At 34.1% G+C, this 17,067-nt stretch overlaps 6 protein-coding genes across 6 annotated transcripts; 4 read left to right on the forward strand and 2 right to left on the reverse strand.

The window, feature by feature from the left end:
• Nucleotides 1-2,797: 2,797 nt before the first annotated feature.
• On the forward strand, nucleotides 2,798-3,678 carry PHYBLDRAFT_173286 (hypothetical protein; the record flags this gene model as incomplete). Its single annotated transcript, XM_018436989.1, has 3 exons — nucleotides 2,798-2,808; nucleotides 2,989-3,201; nucleotides 3,456-3,678. 3 exons carry the CDS (start codon nucleotides 2,798-2,800, stop codon nucleotides 3,676-3,678), a joined length of 447 nt encoding a protein of 148 aa, XP_018286320.1.
• Nucleotides 3,679-4,610: 932 nt separating this feature from the next.
• PHYBLDRAFT_150464 (hypothetical protein) lies at nucleotides 4,611-5,459 on the forward strand (the record flags this gene model as incomplete). Its single annotated transcript, XM_018432480.1, has 1 exon — nucleotides 4,611-5,459. One exon carries the CDS (start codon nucleotides 4,611-4,613, stop codon nucleotides 5,457-5,459), a length of 849 nt encoding a protein of 282 aa, XP_018286321.1.
• A 114-nt stretch (nucleotides 5,460-5,573) lies between these two features.
• PHYBLDRAFT_72987 (hypothetical protein) lies at nucleotides 5,574-7,180 on the reverse strand (the record flags this gene model as incomplete). Its single annotated transcript, XM_018442756.1, has 6 exons — nucleotides 5,574-5,615; nucleotides 5,744-5,820; nucleotides 6,076-6,104; nucleotides 6,146-6,354; nucleotides 6,419-6,724; nucleotides 6,824-7,180. The coding sequence occupies 6 exons, from the start codon at nucleotides 7,178-7,180 to the stop codon at nucleotides 5,574-5,576; spliced, it is 1,020 nt and encodes a 339-aa protein (XP_018286322.1).
• A 2,018-nt stretch (nucleotides 7,181-9,198) lies between these two features.
• PHYBLDRAFT_173289 (hypothetical protein) lies at nucleotides 9,199-12,931 on the forward strand (the record flags this gene model as incomplete). The annotated part of the gene is made up of 3 exons (XM_018436990.1): nucleotides 9,199-11,128; nucleotides 11,189-11,398; nucleotides 12,858-12,931. 3 exons carry the CDS (start codon nucleotides 9,199-9,201, stop codon nucleotides 12,929-12,931), a joined length of 2,214 nt encoding a protein of 737 aa, XP_018286323.1.
• An 836-nt stretch (nucleotides 12,932-13,767) lies between these two features.
• On the forward strand, nucleotides 13,768-15,111 carry PHYBLDRAFT_73914 (hypothetical protein; the record flags this gene model as incomplete). Its single annotated transcript, XM_018442943.1, has 7 exons — nucleotides 13,768-13,996; nucleotides 14,048-14,151; nucleotides 14,220-14,418; nucleotides 14,459-14,525; nucleotides 14,603-14,756; nucleotides 14,820-14,966; nucleotides 15,067-15,111. The coding sequence occupies 7 exons, from the start codon at nucleotides 13,768-13,770 to the stop codon at nucleotides 15,109-15,111; spliced, it is 945 nt and encodes a 314-aa protein (XP_018286324.1).
• Nucleotides 15,112-15,274: 163 nt separating this feature from the next.
• Nucleotides 15,275-16,426, reverse strand: PHYBLDRAFT_173291 (hypothetical protein; the record flags this gene model as incomplete). The annotated part of the gene is made up of 2 exons (XM_018436991.1): nucleotides 15,275-16,145; nucleotides 16,194-16,426. The coding sequence occupies 2 exons, from the start codon at nucleotides 16,424-16,426 to the stop codon at nucleotides 15,275-15,277; spliced, it is 1,104 nt and encodes a 367-aa protein (XP_018286325.1).
• Between the last annotated feature and the right edge of the window lie 641 nt (nucleotides 16,427-17,067).

A 17,067-nucleotide genomic window follows, 5' to 3' on the forward strand; every position in this document is an offset into this window, starting at 1 on the left:
ATTCATGAAGACATATACAATATTTAATTTTTAATACTTCTTGCATAAAATCAATTATAAGACTCTTAGCTGAAATATACTAAAGTATCATGGTGAAATATCAATTAACTCTCTCTAAAAGTCATTATGTTTGTTATGTAATAAAATAATAACATAACATTCCAAGTCTTGGGTATAAAACTCATAATAAATTAATTTTTTTCTATTTCATACATCAACTTTTTTTTACAAATCACAATCTTTATTAATGTCATACATTTATAAATATCTAACTAACTATGGTACCAAATAAATCAAACAAAACTACAAGAAGAAACAGAAAGAACTTGGTCATTTACCAGTATATATCATCACCTCCAAGTACAAAAGATCAAGAAGGTGAGAAATTTGTTTCTACGGTCAGCTTGTTGGGTTCTCTAGGTAGCTTAACATACTACAAAAAAACTAGTACTACTTCAAGAGGATTATACTTAGTTAAAAAGGTTATAGTGTAATTTTTAAAGGTAAAATAAAGTTTAAAAAGATATAAAATTGATGTTTAATCTACTTTATATATTATTGATGGTATTGAAATACACATAAGGCAGCTCTAATAAAAGTAATCTCTTTACTATAGATATAATTCATAAATACACTCAAAAAGAGCACGGAAAAGCTCAATAACAACAGAGAACACTTATACTTCTTTATAAATCTTCTGACATTAATCTGACAAATTAATGTATATTTTCACTATAAATTTCTAATAATATCCAAATAATTTATGAAAAAAGTGGACAAATAATTGCCACAATCATACCCTAGTCCTAAGTCAATAAAATAATTTCAGTGGCGAAAATAAACGACTGCTAATTTTGGCAAGAAGAAGTTCAACTCTATTAACAAGCTGTCTAATAGCGAATGGTAGCGGGATTAGACTTCTGGGAACTGTGAGAGAAATTGTGTTCACTGTCACACCTAAAGACTTTGGACCTGTTTATAGTAATTTTTTTCTAAAATTTCAAATAAAGAGTGCTAATTGGCTATAATAAAGTTCAAGTTCAAAAATAAAAAAATATGTAGAGGTTTTGAATTTCAGATGATTGCACAAACAAAAATATGTATTTCAATCGGCTAATTACTTGTAAATAAATAAAAAAAAAAATAAGAAAAGCAGAAGAAAAAATGAATTTATACTATTTTGGGTGAATTTTATGCAAAAATAGTTTTTGCGACTGAGAAAAAGAAAGAAAACACTTTTGCAACAGAAAAAAAGAAAAAAAAAGAAGTTTTGTGACAGAGAGAAAGAAAAAAAGATAGTTTGAGACAAAGCAAATGCAAAAAATAAAAGTCAGAGATCTTATTGGCTAAGGATATCTAGAATTGACCAAAGACTTTTGTACTTGTAAATGCTAGCAGCCAAGGAACTTGTTGTGATAAAATGTTTCTTGGAAATAGCTTCTTATTCCTTTATTTTATGTTTTTTTCTCCTATCATACTTATTGTAATGCCAAGTGCCCAGTAATTTGTACTGTTGCTGACCTATACATACAAAAAAGTACTTGTGAAGACCGTGATTATTCGAACATTATAAAATTTATTGTGTTATAAAAAAAAATGCTAAGTAAAAAACAAAAAAAAATTGCTAAGTCACCAAAAAAATAACAAGAGATGTCACACACTTGGCATTTTTTAGTGAAGAGCTACCATTTTTCTTTTATTCTTTTTTTTCTTTCTATTCATTTTTAGTTCAAGTGAGTACTACTAAATATGGTGCTATCGGACTTAAGTATCTATGTATAATAGTATTTTTCAAAAGATATTAAATTTTGCAAAAATAAATTTAATAAAAAATCCTTGAACAGAATTATTAAGCGTGCTATTCTCTATAATTCTATTGAAGCGTTTTGTATTAAATTTATTTTTGCAAAAGCTGATACCTTTCAAAGTTTGGGTGTTTTGATAAATTCATTTGCAAAGTTTAACTTTTTTCAGAAGTTGAAATATCTTGATTGCTCCCATAGATAATGTATAAAAGTATCTATTCTAAAACGGAAAGTCATGTGATCAAGAAAGTAACCAAGCTTTAGGAACACACATTTTTCCCTACATTTAGTGGAGATTGAATAATTATTACATATAAAAAATTTCAAAGAAGAAATTGAAACAAATGCAAAAACATAAATACTTAAGTCCAATAGCATCTATAATATGCACTTACTTTGTTTTTAGAAGCCATTTTGCTTTGATACAAGATATTTCTCTCAACAGACTATATTTATAAGTTTATAAAGACTTTACTAATATTTTTTTTCTAGATTACAGTCATTTTGAGAAACTCCATTGTGTTCTGTAGCAAAGATAAATATCTTTATCTTGATAGTTTGAGTTTTATTATAGTATTGACTCTTTTCTTCCTTTTATTTTAGATAAGTCATATTGGAATCTAATTTACTGCTTTCAAGAGGTAACTTTAAATGATTGAAAATGTTATGCTTTATTATGAATACTAATCTTTGTCTTTATTTCAATATTTTTTTTTATATTTTCTATTTGCTATTGTTTCTTTCACTGCAAAAATTATATGATTTTACTATGGGAAAGTTGAGTAGAACCAAAGAGACAAGTTAATCAAATTCCAACTCCATCATTTTTTTAAATTTTGGTGGCAATAATACTATATAGCTCTTTCTATTGAATATAAGACATATTGCATCTTTTAATGGTTATCTAAAAAAAAATAAAAGCTATAAAAATAAACTGTACTATTGAATGTGTTCCTGTTCGCACAAATTTTATAAATGCAAACAAACTTAAAATGTCTAATAAGTACAATCTAGTTAAATGAAATTGTTCTTTGTGCTCTCCCAATAGTAGATATTTTGTTATGATCTCTGCTCAGACATGCCGTAGACATTTTGCCAATGATGTGCTAAGAAATTTTCAAAGAAAATATTGCATATAGAGAAACACTATACATTTTATTTTATTTTATCTGATTTTATATAGCAATTTAATAAATTTATATAATATTGTATTGTCTTCTGAAGTAGTAGATATGATAAATGAAAATGCCAGTAACATTGTGAATGACAATTCTGAAAACATGATGAATGACAACACAAGCAACATGGATTCTGAGCCTGAGAGCAATGTTTTTGAGATTCATGAAGATAATTATATAATTTTATTGTGTTGTATAAGAAATTGTAAACCTAACTAGTTATATCTTACAAATATAGTCGCAGAAGATATATCTGACTCTACCAACAATACTTGAGTAGATTCCGATGAGACTGATGATGAAGACTAAAATATTAATGGTTAGTAAAAAAAATAAAAGAAATACCTTGAAAAAAACCTTGCTCATTAATATAACCATCAAACAGAACAACTCTTTAGACACGCAAGGCCAGCTGATCCAATCCATGCTTTCATTGCATCCTTCACTGCATTTTTTATATCAAAATATGTAGTCATTCCGGTGGTGTCATCTTCATCAAATTTTTCAATGAGGTGCTGGCACATTTTGGTCAATCATTCCATCTGCCATTGAGTCTGCCCAGCTTGTATTCTATGACAGGGTTCAATACATTTACAGAAGATATACAACACTTTGTGGCATGTGGTGAATGCCATAAGATACTTTCTGAGTCTGAGCCTGTTCCACAGTGTTGCAATTTTAGAAAACTATCTTGAGACATGTGTGGAACACAACTTCTCTTGAGAGCATCCAACAATCTGGATTGACCAAAAAAGATGTACATGTACAACTCAATCACAACGGCAATCTCAATTCTTTTCTCTTGCCCTGGATTTGAGAGAGCAATCAATCTCTGGAGGTTCAGACAACAAGTACTCAGAAGTCTTTTTGATATATACAATGATGCAAAGTAGGAAAACTTGAAAGACAGTAACAATCAGCAATTTGTAGCCCACAAACGTTCTCTAATGCTTACATTAAATATTGATTGGCTCCGGCCTTTTGATGAAGTATCATACTCGTGTGAAGCTATCTACCTGTTGGTTAACAACCTGCCAAGGGAAGAGAGATACAAGAAGGAGAATATAGTTCTTGTCAGTCTTATGCCAGAACCAAAAGAAGTCAAAGCCAGTGAGATAAATCACTATCTTTGTCCTCTTGTAGTTGATCTCAAGAAGCTGTATTTGGGTGTGGTTATTTCTACTAATGAGTATCTGTCTGGTACATTGATTTGTGCTGCATTGCTTCTCATTGCCTGTGACATCCCAGCTGCAAGAAGAACATGCAAGTTTACTTCACATGCCAGTATTAATGCATGTCATATATGTGACCACCGTTTCTCTTGTCTCACAGATGGAAAAGGCATGAACTATTCTGGTTTTGTGTTCTCTGAGTGGGTGTCTCATACCAAAGAAAAACATCACAGAGATGCAGAGAAATAGAGACGTGCCAGAAGTGAGACTGAGAAAATGAGACTGGAAAGAGAGAATAGCACGTGTTGGTCAGAGCTCCTTGAACTGAAGTACTTCAACGCAGTCAAATGCACAACCTGTTTATTGGCATGGCAAAAAGAATGATGGAGAGATGGAGAGCTGATAAGCTGCTAACTGACAAGCATCTTGATGAAATGTAACATGAAGCCAACAGCATGATTGTTCCTCTCAACATAACTCTGTTGAGAAACAAGATTGCAAAGGGCTTTTCATTTATAAAGGCAGATAAATGGAAGTCCTGGTGTTTAGCCTACTCCCTGGTTCTCTTGGCTGGCCGTTTACTATCTGAAAATCTTGACAATTGGATGCACTTTGTTAATGCTTGCAGGTACTTGGCCAAACCAAGTATTACAACTGTAGATCTTTTCCACGTGCACAATTGTTTGAAGTTGTTTGGCCAGGGAGGCGAGGATGTGCATGACAAAGATTTCATATCACCTAATATGCACTTATATATGCATCTCAAAGAGATAGTTCTGAACTTTGGTCTAGTATATAGATACTGGCTTTTTAGCTTTGAAAGATACAATGGCCAATTAAAAAACTATAAGACGAATAAGAGGGATGGGTTTGAAGAAACCTTTATGCGTAAATACCTTGAGGATGCATATAAAGCAGATCTTGCTCATACAATACTCCTACTTGTTCATATTACATTGCACCATTTCTTGATATACGAGCTCATTGGTTCAGTTCCAACTCTTGCCACTGCCATTTCCATTCCTGTCACGTTTTACTTGTTGACTGCTTATGGTTTCAATTTGAAGAACTTTCTTGATTCTGCTGTTGTGACTATTGACAATGTAAAGGGTAATGAGCCATTGCCTTCATCTGTCTTTCCTCTCAATCTTGAGAAGTTTATGCCAATGGAAGAAGATAAGTATACTTATCTACTTGAGTACTACAAAGCAGCATATAACAATACTTCACTGAAAAGTTACAGGCAGGCAGTCTTTGGAAAAATGTTTTGTGAACACTTCTATCCAGAAAATTCTATCAATTAATCTCCTTGAACAGATTTACAAGGGTAGTAATGGTATAGTTTGATGGGGTTCATTAATACAAGCAATGTTTCATGAAAACAATAGCTGTGGAATAAGTGCCTTTACTGGCCAAATTCAATATCTTTTTGTCAGTAAAATCATTGATTCTGTGATGTACTAAGCAGATAGGCATGTATTTGCTTATGTTAGATGGTATAAAACAGCAAGTCAAAACATATGAAGTGATCAGTACATCGAGTTAAATTAATTCACATTTACAAGAAGTGACTTTCAGAACATCTTACCTGCTCATTGAATCTTGATGCCTGCTGCAATTGGTGTGCATACAACTGCCACTGGTAATACTCACATGCTAATAGCCCTATTATTTAGAAAAGTGTATGCATAAACAAAAATATCTATCTATCTATTAATTTATTATTAATATATTATCAAGAAAATGTTTGTTGTCTACATATAAGTTTTTGAAAGTGGAAAACTATATTTTGTTTATTGATTTTTAATAGTCCATTGAGCTAATAGAACTTCTAAATTAGTTGGTACAGCTGCGTCACACATAGCTCAAACACGTGTAATCTTTCTTGCAGTTCTTTTCTTTGCCTTCAAAGAGGAATACTTGTCAAGGGAAGTAAAGAGCTTTTGAAGCTATTTAATTTTTAATTATATGAATTAATCTTCTGTTATACTTTAAATCTCTACAAAAATATATTATCTCATCACTTCTCCAACTAGGACAATAAGTCATAAGAGTCTTGTCTCTTGCAGGATCCTCGTCATCAGACTCTTCATCAGACATAGTGGCTTTCTGGATAGCATGGACACAGTCAACTCTATCCATAAACTTGTTGATTGCATCTTTGTTTTCTTTGTATGCAAGTCCACGCCGGCAAAGAAGCTGAATATATATTAAAAATTGTAAGTGTCATAACATATCTATATATATTAAATGAATAACTTACTGTCACACCACACTGATGTCTTCTTATGGCAGTGTCTTTTCTTTTTGTGAATTCGGCTGATCTGCAAGACTCGCGCACTTGGTTGCTGAAATAGTTTTTTACCATACCTTCAAGAACACGCATGGCTATCCCAGCAGAACAGGGCTGTCTCTGCAAGTATGCACTCATAGCTGATGCAAGACCATGGTTATCACTACTCATGAAGTAGCTTGTCAGCACCCATTCTGGCTTTGCATCGTTTGCAGCAATTTCTCTTGGATTGTTGCTGGTAAAGTTTTGTGTTTTAACATAGTCCCTAATAAGGGCCTACAAGAGTAGTGTTAGATGATTTTACTATTTTTTTTTAAAAAAAAGACACTGATATTTCTGCATATCTTCTTCCATCAAAGATGAAAAACCACCAACAAGTTCAGTGCTTGATGTAGTATTACATCTGGAAGCAACATCGTGAATAGCAGTCTGGCCAGCAAGAATATTGGTCACAGTCTTCTGGAGGCAAGTCATGGTCTGGTTAGATAAAGTGATATCATCAGCCATGAGCAAAACCTGGTTTGCCAGACCTTTCAACTGGTTGTTCATTGTGCTCATCATCGAAATCAAAGGATCTGATATACTTTTGGTAGCCTGGCTATGAGTTGACATCATAGCAGTCATTGCATTATCAGGTAGCATGAAGTTGCTACTACCTGGTGCAGCACTGTGTGCAATAGCAGCATACATAAAGTTGTTGAATGAATAGTCAGCAGGTGCAAAATTGTTCATTTTCTATATGTGAAAAAACTTTAATATCGATTGGCATTATCAAAGTAAGCTTTATAAAATTTGGCGGGTCTATATATATAAATAAAAAGAGGAAAGGGGGAGGGATAGTAATTCAATAGATTTTGTATCTTATTTATCAAAAAAATATCTTTTTTATTCATGTTCAAATACTTTGGTTTTAACTCAGAGGAGTATATAGGTTAGGTGCACAAGCTTATATCTTCATTTGGAAATTTATATTTATCCAGCTTGTTTCTTTTGGATTATTATATATATCACTTGCAATTTATTATAATTCTGGCTTTTTAATTCAAAAAGACATTTTCTTTCTTTCTTTTTTTTATCTTTTTTTATATATATTTGACACTTGTCACCCAGTAAGTTTATTCTATTCTTCTAGTATTTTTACTTATGATCTGGTTTACTCACTCGTTTCCCCTTGTATGGCCATTCAATCTACATGTGTTTGTCTAGATATAATATCTTATTCAAAACATGTCATGATTTTATATACTCACACATTGTTGTTTTTTTATTTCTTTTACACAAAGCTTTAATATACTAGACGTGGTTGCTATTCAATCCTCTTGGCAATAATATTTTTGTGAAATTTGACAGTACGTGTTTATTGAAGTTTTGTACCTTCTATATTTTAATCATTATCTTGTTGTGAAGTTTTATAGAATAAAATCAACAGTAAAAAAGATTGAGACGTATATAAAAATACTTTGAGACTGTATATAGGTTGTCTTTTATTAAAGAATACAAAGTTATTCTTTTTATATCAAAACACAATCTGCTTTGTCAGTCACATCTTAATTTTTTAAGCCTGAGTTCATTTAGATATTAGAGAGCTGGTACTGCTATGTTTATAATTTAATCTAATTGCAGTATCCTCATATTAACTCAGTGATTACTGAGCTGTCATAATTACAGTACTTACTGTAATTAATTATTGGTCTTATTGATTTACCATAAGTAAAATAAATAAATTATTTATTTGTTCTTGTAATGATAGCTGTTTTACTATAATAATAGGAATATGTTCTTAGATGTAATAAATCTAACAACCAAGTGTCTGGATCACCACACTTGTGTTTAATATTATAGTGCAATTGGAGATAACTATCAATGTCTTTGGATTTGTTTCAATATTTTCCTGGAAAACTCCGCCAGCCAATTATGATTTAATGTCCGACAGCCTTTAAAAAATCAAAATTCAATGATATTTAGCACTCAAAATGTAAAGAATAAGCCAAAAGTAAAATTGATATATTTAATAAAATACTAATCAGAGATAAAAATAATATATAAGCAAAAATAAGAAAAAATAAAGAAAGTACAGATAAAAATTCTATTCTCTTCCTTTATCATGGCAATGAGAAGTATATTTTTTTTTGTAAATTTGTTACATCATTAACTTCTTTCACGTTCATCTCTTGGCTGTATGCCTTGTGGTGATCCAGACACTCAGATGTTGAATTTATTACATATAAGAACATATTCATATTGGGATAGCATAGTAGTTATCATCTTGTTAGTATAAAATATATATAAATGATTAAGTAATCAACCCAATAATTATTATAGTTAGTACTGTAGATAATATCTTAAAGATTGTTAAGATAATTATATCATACTGCCGGGTAAACTGTGTCAGATTGATATGAAGCTAATTTAGTAGGAAGTCCTAAAGCTCTAGTATAAAAGAGAAAAGAATAGCTAAGAGCTAAAGAAGTACAATTTAGAACTTGATGTCATAATTGTAACACTGACACTAGTTAAGCAGTAAATACACTCTAATAACCAAATATAGTAAAGGAAGAAAGCCTTAAGAAACTAAGACGTAATGACAAGAGCAGATTGTGTTTTCTTATAAAAAGGGACACTTTTTATTTATGAATAAAGACAACTTATATACAGTCTCAAAGTATTTCTATATGTCTCTATTCTCAAATATTTTATTTTTCTATTGTTTCGTACCTGAAATACCACATTTTTTACTTTGAATTCTCGAAATGTCTCAACAATCCGCTGTCAACTCTACTATCGTTTCTGGTGAAGAAACCGCCCGTGTCAACTCTGGTGTCATTCCTCCTCCTTCTGCTGCTGGTTCTGCCGACCATGATGGTGATACTGTGATGACTCCCTTGTGTTCTGAGGACGGTGCCTTTGATTCTGAAGAAGTTTCTTCTGGTTCCGATGCTGGCTGTTCTGGTTATGAGGGTGCCAATTCTCCTCGCATCTATTTGGGTAACTCTGAAGTCAGAGTTAACAACAACCTTGTGGTCACTGTGGAAATGTTGCTGGCTTCTGCTGAGGAGGACCTCAACACTAAGAAGGGCAACTACTACGCTGCCCTAGGCCACTACTTGGGTGTTTCCAAGAGGGATCCCACCTCTACTACTGCCAAGTCTGCTTCCAAGGGTGCCAAGGAAGCACAAGTACTGTTTGCTGAGGCTGAGCAAATCCTCAAGGACCTCAAGGCTTCCACTGCTCCTGCGTCTAAGCCTCATGACAAGAGAAGCACTCTGGTTCCCAGTAACCTACCTTTTCTCCAGCTTCGTTCTGAGGGTCCTCTGGTGAAGGCCAACCGTGATGTGTTCGATTTGGTGTATGACTTCTGCCAGGAGTTTACCACAGTCCTGGAAGCACACTCTCTGTCCTTGGATTCCTGCTGGGAACGTCTGTTGCCCACTTGTTTGAACAAGGAAGAACGTTCTTGGTTTGAGAACAAGCTCAAAGGCAAGGCCTACAACTGGAAGAAGGCCGAAAGTATTCTTCTAGATCACTATGACATGCCGTTCCGTAAGTTCCTGAACATGGGTCGTGTCTGGTGCATGAAACAAGGCAAAGGAGAATCCGCTCGTTCTTTTGGTGCCAAATTTCAAAAGTTCCGCCGCCAGGCCTCGTTGGATGATGGTGTTCAATTGGTTCTCTGCTTCTGGTGGAATCTGCGTCCGGAAGTCCAGGAAGCTTGTCTTATTCCTTTGTCAGCCAACTATGGCACCAAGATGCCCTCAAAGATTGAGGACATCATCTCGTTGGTGAGTGTGTCAACAAGTGACTCCACTGCTTTGTTACATAATCCTGCCAATAGTACTGCCGCGTCCTCCTGGAGTTCGTTTGCTGCTCACAATGGTGCGTCCTCTCTCTCTGCTGGTTCTCACAAGGGAAAGAAAAGGTTTTTCTCTCTCGAGCGTGGTTCTCAGTCTCCCAAGAAGTCATGGGACTTCAAGAAGGCAATGAAGGATGGCATCTGTTTCTCATGCAAGGCTCCCTGGGTTAAGAGACACTCCTGTCTGGAACGGAAGAAGTACTTGACAAAGGTGTCAAGGATGGCAGTCTGCTCCTCTGCTGGTAGACCAGCAAGAACTTCCACTGTGGTTGAGGGGAGTCCCTCGTTGTCTTGGTCAGAGTACCAAGACAACACTAGTGCTCTGGCCAAGATGGCATTAGATTGTAAGTACAATCTTAAAGACATGGTTATTAAAAGAGATTTTAAGAACATGAGCACTAATATTACCTTTCCTATTTTGGCAAATAATTCTATTAGAACCATCTCCTTGTTGGACTGTGGGGCCACGTTCAGTTCGGTGGACAAGAATTTTTGCTTGAAGAATGGAATAGCCATTAGTTATATCAATCACATTAATAAAGATTTGTTGAACAAAAACAATGTTCATAAGTATTTTATTTGTTTGGCTGATAGCAATACCCAGATTAAAAGAATCGGTACTTGTGTGATCAGTGTAACTTGCAATAGTAAGACTATTCAACGTGAGTTTGAAGTGATGAATTTAACTAATAGTCATGAGTATGATTTCAGTATTGGTACTGATTATATGTCTTCTCTTGGTATTGGTATTTATGGTTTACCTTTATCATATGATGATGCTGATTCAAGTGAGGAACGTAGAGAAGCTGATAGACGCTTCAATAATAAGAGTGATCTTCTTGAATCCATTGAGAGAGAAAATGAATAAAAGGAAAATAATCCGGCTGTAGGTCCCAAACAGTTTGAGGATGCTATGGATTATATTCGACCATTCATTAAAGTCAATCAAGATATTCCTAAGGGTTCGTTTTGTACTATACCTGAAAGTGTTGTATGTTTGGACACTCCAGAAAATGCTATGGCGTTCAGAAGCCCTTATCCCATTCCTTACAAGATGCAAGGTGTAGTGGATGAACAGGTGAAAGAATGGCTGGACAATGGTATAATTGAAAGAGCGTCTGCAAACACACAATGGAATACGCCTTTGACTGTTGTCAAGAAGACGAATGGTAAAGGAGAAATTACTGGATATCGCGTTTGTCATGATCCCAGATTAATTAATTGCCTGTTGAAGTCAATTGATCGTATGCCTTTGCCATTGATTGGTGAATTGTTTGAAGATTTAAAGGGTGCGAATATTTATTCCACTCTGGATTTGAAATCTGCGTTTAATTCTTTGAGGTTGAACCCAAAGGACACATACAAGCTTAGTTTCACATGGTGTGGTGTACAGTACAAACCTATTGGTACAGTGTTTGGTATAAAGCATGTCAGTTCACAATTTCAAAGAACTATGAGTATAGCTTTGGAAGGATTATCTTTTGTACGGTTTTTTGTGGATGACATTGTTTGCACAAGCAAAACGTTCGAGGAACACAAGGAACACTTGAAGCAAGTGATTGAGAGATTAACAAGGGTCAATTTGAAGTTGAATCCGAAAAAATGTCATTTCTTTCAGAAAGAAATTTATTTGCTTGGTTTTCATATTTCACCTGAAGGAATTACAATGGACCGCAGAAAACTTGTTAATGTTCTTGAATTTCCTCAACCAAAGACGGGTAAAGATATCCAAAGTTATTGTGGGCTGATCAACTATTTTAGAACGTTGATTCCGAATGTATCTTCCATTATCACTGCAAAAACCATTGGGAATTATTATAATAATAGGTTTTGATTATCGGGATATTTTGTCACATAAAAATGAATTACTCGTAAATATTAAGGAAATCATAGTTGACAAGTTATTGAATAAAGTGTCAAAAATAATTGAATATTATCTTATTCCAAAAATAAAAACCGGGAGTTTAGGTATAATGTCTGTGTATCAACTGTTCTCGGGGATCAATTATATAGACTATTCCAAATGCAGAACAATGTATTATCTACTGCTGATTACACCTGTAATTTGATGTAGGCCTTGTTTTTGTAATAACAGATGTAATAACAGGGCACTTCTTTAATGTTTATTGGCTAAATGAATCGAAGAAAAAATTCTCATAGGTGCAAATGCTAAGCACGAGTTACTCAATTGAATATTGTTTTGTTTTGAAAAATGGTTTTTTATTTGTTTTTATTTTGGATAAAAAAAGCCTTTTTTTTTTGGCAATAATAAGAATTCTATATAGTATTACTATTAAATACACTAATCTGTTATATTGTACTTCTTATAAATTTTGTTTCAGAATTTTTTGAATTAATAAACTTGGATAGTGAGTATATATGCTTACTGAAGCTATTTGATTAAAGGGAGTAGAAAGATACTTACATACTGTTAGAATAATTTGTTAATAATGGAATAAAACACAGATTTATATTATTAAAAGCTACGAGCCGATGCGTCATTCAAGTATATATTACAAAGAAAGGAATATAAAACATATACATACATATTTACTAAAGGAACATGTCTTGTCCTTGAGTACTGGTCATATAAGAATGTGAAGAACCATTTCAACTATAAAAAAGGAGAGTGAGAATGCTGATATAAAAAAACAAAACAAAATAAAAACAACACAATAATAAAATGAATAACACGTACCCTTATATTCTTTAAATGATTTGTTTTTACTGACCATATGTAAATCAAGGGTGAGCTATATTTAAAGTAGATGTTAGATATTGTTTTTAATACTGGGAAGAAGATGTTGATATAGATATATACGTACATGCCACCAATATGTTTTTGTGTTTTTTTTTGTCTGCACTGGTTATATCAGAGAAATATATGTAATGGCTATTTAAAGTAATTTATAGTTAGTAAAATAATGATATATTTAATAGTAAAGTACCTCTTGTATAATGAAAGACACCTGCATCATATGTATATATTAAGGGTGCCCAAAGTGAAACATAGTAGGATTAAAAGAGTGTTATTTTTATTAATATTATTAAAGAGTAGAGAAAAACAGAAAAAGGTGGGAAAATAAAAAACAGTGTTTGAAAAAGCCGTAGACCCTGAAAAAGTTATTAGACTGTTTCTCTTACTTTGAAAAAAAAATTGTCTACTAATTATAGCTTTATATGTTTCATAAAACAATTGTTACTTACTATATACCTAAAGAAGTTGTTTTCTAGCTCAATTTTTTTCAAAATAATATATTTCGATCTCCTCGATCATTTAAATAAAGAAGTATTTACACACTCATACACTTGCTCAACTTGCTCGCTTAATCATTAACATAATTGTTTAATCACTCAATTACTCTACAATTCTTTACGTGTAAAGTACTCTCTTAAAAATTTATTAAAATAGAAATATCAAGCAATATATACCAGAAACTTATTATTTTATTATATAAAAATACAGATAATGGCTCCAAGAACTAACATCAACCAGAACGCATGTACCAATGGATCAACATCTAGGCCATTGATCAACGCAGTCAACACTGGGCGTATAGAATTGTCAAATCCAATGATTGCTCCTAGACCAGAAAATATGTCAATTCCAGTGTCAGAGTTTAATGATGTAGTCAGTCTTCTCGCTACACTCAATGACAAAATGATAGCCATTAGTTCCGATGTTAGTGAATTGAAAGGTAATTAAACACAAACTATATTGTTTTCCAATAGACTGACTATTTGAACAGTACCATGCCAGGTGGGTGCTCAATCGACTGGCATGCAAGCCATTCTGGATTCTGATATGGATTCTCAGGACATCATAAGCAGCTCAAGACACCCAAAGATCTCAGTAAGCTCAAATACTAAAATTATAAAAACAATCTCCCTTTAAATCTAACATCAATATACCTTTAATAGAGTATTATTTGGGGGCGGTTAAGAGATATTAATCTTAAGACAGATGATTTGGAGTTGATCAGAGAGAATGATGATAAACCAACTTGGGATGTCAATGTTGGTTTGTCTGACGAGTTTAACAAGAATCTTGCAAGTGATTTGATGCTTTACATTCGTTGTCAACCTGTAGCAGCCATGGTACCACCAAAAGAGCTATGTGGTATAATTGTAAACAGCTATTACAATCGCTTGGCTGCTAGTAAGCTTACTGAAGAAGACAGATAGACAAACACTACCTCAAACAGAAGAGGAAATAGAAAGACTGCTGTAAGCATTTCTATTTATAATAATTTAATTTTGACAAGTATACTTAAAATATTATATATATCGTAGCTTAATAAAAGGAGAAAAAGAACGTACACAAAGCATAAGGATGCCGTCACTGAAAAGTTTAATCGGGATTATAATGGCGTTTTTTACAGAGATGCAATGTCTGGTGATGAGACAGAAACCAATACTTCTGTTGTTGCATCTCGTCCTGATTGGCGTAGTGATGAGGTAATGTTTTATATAAAATGATTTTTCTGTTGTTTGATTCCTGATGTATATATACATTTATAGTTGAATACCGTGTTTGACTTTCTTGATGAGCTCGCCAGAGATGACTTGGGAAAAAGAGCAACGCAGTTAAAGTTGCGGAGTCATGTGTTAGTACACGAGACAATTCCTCATGGCTTGGTCACAAAAATGCCTACGTGGTCAAAACGCGTATAATAAAATTTCTGTCTTTTTAGTTGCACTCTTTATCACATCTCTTTTTATGTCTATGAACTATGTTTTATATTATTATTATTATTTTAAAAAAAAGATAGAGTATTTTATTAAGCGTACAGCTTTCTTGGCAGAGGAATAACAACGACTTTTGCCGCACCACTACCAGACACATGACTTCCAATTGCAATTGGCGACAAGATGTGGTGGACAGGCAGAATGTTGTTGTAGTCATACTTCAGAAATTCTGGCTCATACAACTCGATGCCCTGCTTGATTCTAGGTTGATGGCAAGGAATTTTGTATCACTCAACGAAGGCAAATACGTGTTGGGGGTTGTGACAAGGGGAAAGGTTGGTGTGCGTGAGGTTTGGTGTAAAATCGTGCAAGAACAAGTACTTAATATGACCAGCATATCTTTCCTCAGAGTCTCCACTTTTTTCAATAAATTTCGCTTGTATATGCGATCCTCTCACGACCAAGCCTTCTCCACCTGTGTAAACTTGTCCAAGAAGATTGATGGACGAAATCTTCTGGATTCGGTCATTCACAAACCAACAATTCCTGATTGTTGTCTTGGCACTGCAAAGAGAATCATTGTCATACTCAATTTTATAGAAATCAAGCAGACAATCATACTTGGATTTTCTCATTGTTGTTGGTGGCTTCAAACACAATGGTAGAGCGGAAAGAGGTAGAGGTTCGTTGCCAAATGTTTGCTTTGAAGGCTTTTCAGCGGATTGTAGGAACGTTGGCAAGTGAAAGAATGACGGTATTAAAGGATGTGGCGAAAGTGCAGGATTATAGATTTTACGACCAGACAGCTTGAGAAAGAGAGAGAGGAGTAAAGGGCTGGTAACATTTCTGAGATGCACTTGACAAAAGTCACCATTGTAAGAATTCTCAAGAAACCTTTTCATGTAGGTATTCTCGAACCCACTCTTCTGGTTTGTCTCAAACCCTTTCAATACACCATTATAGTGCTCAAAGCTAAATAGCCAAAATCCGTAAATTGGCCCAAAGTCCTCAATCGTTTCTTTTAGATGGAGATGGAGATGCATGTTTTGCGTGAATACATCTGGTTTATAAAAGTCTTCACAACCAACACAGAACTCCTCCAAACTTTCGTGAGCTTTTTTGATCCCATTTTTGGTGATACTTGGCTTCGTCAATTCTCTGCATGCATCGACAAAATGGATCCAATTGCCAAGCAGATCATCTCACAGGCGTGTCTTAAGCAGAACAGGAGAGTATATCAGGCACCATGATTTCCACTCATCTGCCTTCATAAACGGAAATTTCTTTCCAATCTTTATCTTCAGAGTCGTATATCCTACAGGGAGTACCATTCTATTAGCCTCTTCCTGCATCTCTACAAAATCTTTGTCATCAAGCAAATTGTTTGCAATCCAAATATCCATCATTCGTTTTGCAGTCCCGAGAAAAAGGTTGTGCATGGGATCGATAATGGTTGCACGCACTGGCTCAAAGTACACAAGTCGATGAAGCTCAGACCAACGAACACCATTCTCAATTTCCAATCGCTTTCTCTCTGTCAATGTCTTTGCATTCTTCCACAGGTTTGCATGTCTGCGATTTTCTTCTTTTGTGCGGCCAGCCCATTCCGAAAACTTAAGCCCAAAATAGTTTACAGCAGTGGTCCCATCAACACGAGCAAACTGATGATTGCATTTATAGCATGCACATGTGCTGTTGTGAGATGTAAACCCACACGTCTTTCTTGCAGCAGGGATGTCGCATGCAACCATCAACAGAGCAGCACGTACCAGAGCACCTGAGCAGTTATATGTATCAATTGTGATACCTTTATACAATAGCATAAGTTCATCAACAAGAGGATGCAAATAGTTATTGATCTCATCGGTGCTTGCTTCTTTAGGTCCAGGCATCAATCCAACAAGAATGACATTTTCTGCCTTGTTCCGCTCTTCTCTCGGCAGATTGTTAATTGTCAGGTATATCGCACCACAAGAATATGTTACTCCATCAAATGGTTGAAACCAATCAATGTTCAGTGTCAATAGTAATGATCGTTCCTTCGAAACAAACTGGACACCATCCTCATCCACTAATTCGT

Source organism: Phycomyces blakesleeanus, assembly GCF_001638985.1.
Source record: "Phycomyces blakesleeanus NRRL 1555(-) unplaced genomic scaffold PHYBLscaffold_25, whole genome shotgun sequence".
Classification (NCBI taxonomy): domain Eukaryota; kingdom Fungi; phylum Mucoromycota; class Mucoromycetes; order Mucorales; family Phycomycetaceae; genus Phycomyces; species Phycomyces blakesleeanus.